At 19.8% G+C, this 3,887-nt stretch overlaps 1 protein-coding gene across 1 annotated transcript; it reads right to left on the bottom strand.

The window, feature by feature from the left end:
- Window positions 1-2,208: 2,208 nt before the first annotated feature.
- Window positions 2,209-3,438, bottom strand: PGO_000515 (variable surface protein; the record flags this gene model as incomplete). Its single annotated transcript, XM_028690784.1, has 3 exons — window positions 2,209-2,373; window positions 2,492-3,301; window positions 3,421-3,438. 3 exons carry the CDS (start codon window positions 3,436-3,438, stop codon window positions 2,209-2,211), a joined length of 993 nt encoding a protein of 330 aa, XP_028546585.1.
- Between the last annotated feature and the right edge of the window lie 449 nt (window positions 3,439-3,887).

Genomic DNA, 3,887 nt, shown 5'->3' with positions numbered 1-3,887 from the left:
AAAATAATGATAAAATTTTACACAAAATAATTCATTACATAGATAATATATAGTTTTATTAATGTTATACGTATATATATGCTATAAAATTTAGTTCGGAATTTTTTTTATTATAATGATATTCTCTTCAATAAATTTCGAACTAAATTTAACAAGGTGGATCATATATATACATAAGCACGTTTTATATATATATGCATGAATGCATCCTATTTTTTTGTGCATGCAGGAGATTCTTTAATTTATTAATATATACTAATTCTGTATATAGTGATTATTACATTTTAATGTATAAATTTTGTAATATATCATATTAGGATTATAAGGCAATATGGATATCTAATAAAAAATAAAAAAAGATTTTGTAAAGTTTTAAAAGAAATATATAAAAATAACAAATTTATTGATATATTCATGTATATAATTAAAAAATATTAATAATGCTCCTATATCTAATCGGAAATTCATTGAATTGCATAAATAATGTGATCTCAATACTAAAACATATATTTAATGATATTATAAAATTTACTACATGAGGATTATAATAAGGAGTAAATAAAGTAAGTATATATTTTATAACAAAAACTACATATATTATATGGAAAGAATTTTTATTCAGTAGATATTCTTTAATAATTATATATGATTTCGGCTGTTATACATGCATATTTTAATAATATAATTCACTCATATCCCTACATATATATCTTTTATTTTATGTAAAATTATATATAATTTTCCTACAATTAATGTCTATGAGCATAAAATTTATATATATTATTATTAATTACGATCCAACATATGTTTTATATATTAAATAATTCATTTCATATAATTTGAATAAATTAAATATGTTCTTAAATCATCCCTAATATATATAGTAATAATGGAACTACATTTTGTGCTAATGTTAAAATATTATTATAAAATGGGAAAGTATGATTCCCATTTACATAAAAGATAATAATGTAATTAAATTTGTACCATATATGTTAACTTTTTATTCGTGTAAATAATGAAATATAACAAAACAATTATATATACATTTTTAGAAATACAGAAAGAGTCATTTTTTATAATTGTATTTTTAATTTAATTTTTTATGATTTATCCATATTTTTGATATATATATTTATATTAATATATTTTAAATTTAAACATTCATTAATGATTATGACGTAATGGATATAATAAATCTACTAATATATTTTGTATAAAACATTGTTTATATCCTAATGTAAAATTAGGCGATAAATTTCAGGGCTTAACGAATTAGAATTTACCCTGTAATGGCAATAATTTCCTTGAAAAATTAATATTTAAATAAATATACTCTAAATATCAATGCTTTTCATGTTGTTACATACATATAAATAATAGAATTGTATGTTATTTATGAATTATTCATATTGGTCAAATGTAAAGAAAATTTTATTAATTAATATTACATGAGTCTTGTATTTGAAAATTATGAATAAAAAAAAAAATTTCGGTAAAATCATTAACTATATAATAGAAAAAATGTATTTTATTTATATTTAATGAAGAATAATTACAATATAAAAATATAATATATGTTTATATCTTAATATAATGCACATATATAATATTTACCTTAATAATTGTTTATTTTTTTAAATACTAAAGGAAAAGGTAGATATAGTTTGTATTCATTAATATGAAAGCAATAATATGAAGACTTTATATAATATTATATCGTTTAATTATAATTAATTGTTAAATTAATATTATTTTTCCCTGGTAATTTTTTGTCTAATTAAGGAAACAAAGTTAACTATGCTAAAGAAAATTTCTTGTAATTCATTAGGAAAGCATCGAATTCTTATTTTAATGTATACGCACAATGCTTGTACATGGAGATTATTTAAACTAAATTAAACATTTATACTATACAAATTATAAATAAAGAAAATGTAAACAAAATTAAATGTTAAATAATTATGCATATATATGAACAGATCATTTATTATATAAATTATAAGTTTATTTTGTATTTCAAAATTTTTAATATAATGACGAAATTATTTTTTTCACAAAGAAAATATATAACATTCTTTCGATAATTATTATGAAAATATATTTAGTATAACATTTATTTTAATTGTATTTATTAATTAGAATAATTTTTTTAAAGCATATCATTTAGCAAATTTCCCCCAATTGAATTCTTTATGCCAGATGATATTATTCATGTCTATATAATATATTAAAGTAGTTATTATAGGAATTTAATTGATCAGGTTCATAAAATCCTTTTCTTAATATATTTTTCTCCTTATCTTTTATTTTACTGAATAACATTCCACTATCTCTTAATAGTTTGTTTGTCCAAGTTCCTACTGATGTAAACTAATGAGTAAATTATATATATTTTTTATTAATACATTTTATTATTATATTTATTTTTGTCATTTAATATCTAAAATATAGTGAGTCAAATGTATTTTTAATGTACTCTTTTATGTACTTTATATAATAGGGGAAATACAATGGATATCCCCATGAAAAATAAGAATAAACTATACCAGCGCGCAAATGATATGTTATTAACATTCTTTGAATCGGGTAAAGGAATTTCTATTGGTAGGCTATTAGCTTCTCTAAAACCTTGTGTCAGGGCATGATCTTCTCTTGTGTCATGTGCCATGGGGTTTTCTTCATTTACATCACATTTTAAAGTATTTAATTTTTTATCATTTTTGTAATTGGGGAACGATTTCTTATATACATTGCAATATGATGTATTCTCATTCATAATGCACGCTTTGTGCACTAAATCATACGTAGATACAGCTTTTTCAATATATTCATTATGCTTACTGAAACATTTATTATTGTTGTCACTAAGAGCATGTTGAATACTACCATAATCTTTAGAATAATCGAAAATTATTTTCATATTTCTAAATTTAACTCTACTAATATAAAAATTTGGACTCCTATATTTATTTTCTCTTAGAGCCATATTTATTAGTGGTTTCAGTAAAAACATAATTGAGTTAAACTCTTCATCGTTAGATACCTTATCAACTATCATATTACCGAACCAATAGTAAAAATAATCGAATAATTCTGATGCATTACCAGTCTTTTTGAAATGATGCGGCATATAACATATAGCATCTACAATATTTTTTAAGAAAGATGTATCATTAATACTATTATAAATTTTTAATATATCCTTAATTAATCCCTCGTCATCACCCTCGCATTCGTTGTGTGTTTGAATGAATTTATTATAGTATATAGTAGAAGGAAAACCTGATAAATTATTTTCCTACAATTTTAAAAAACATATTAATATACAAGAGATGTTTATATTCATTCATACTTTTTTTTTTCAAATATTTAAAAATAAAAAAATTAAATAAATAAGTATTATTTTGTTTTACATACACTAAATATCCCTTGCATTTTTCTTTTTATAATAATAGTTAATTATATAAAATTAAATGTATAAAAAATTATAATTAATAGTAAATGTATCAATGTAACTCAGTTTTAAAATTATATATATTTTAAATGAAATTTCTCTAAAGAGTATTATTGTTTTAGGCGTGGCCACTAAAAATTTACATATTATCTCTATAATGGTCCATATTTTCTTATCTTATTCTTGTGTCTTAAAAATAGTAACCATTATTATTCACATTAAATAAGACTGTAAATTTTAATATATTTTCTGTTTTATAATGTGCATAAATAGGAAATATGTTAACTATTTATGATTTTTTATTATTTGAAATTATTATTGCTCATTTCACAACAAATTAGCATATTCTTCAGATACATATTACATGTACGTTTTTTTCATATATCATTTTATTTATATAACATATAGATTTCTACTAATTGTATATGAA

The sequence above is a fragment of the Plasmodium gonderi genome, assembly GCF_002157705.1.
Source record: "Plasmodium gonderi DNA, contig: Pgo-contig_47, whole genome shotgun sequence".
Lineage (NCBI taxonomy): Eukaryota > Apicomplexa > Aconoidasida > Haemosporida > Plasmodiidae > Plasmodium > Plasmodium gonderi.
This window is presented reverse-complemented; position numbering and strand designations above follow the sequence as displayed.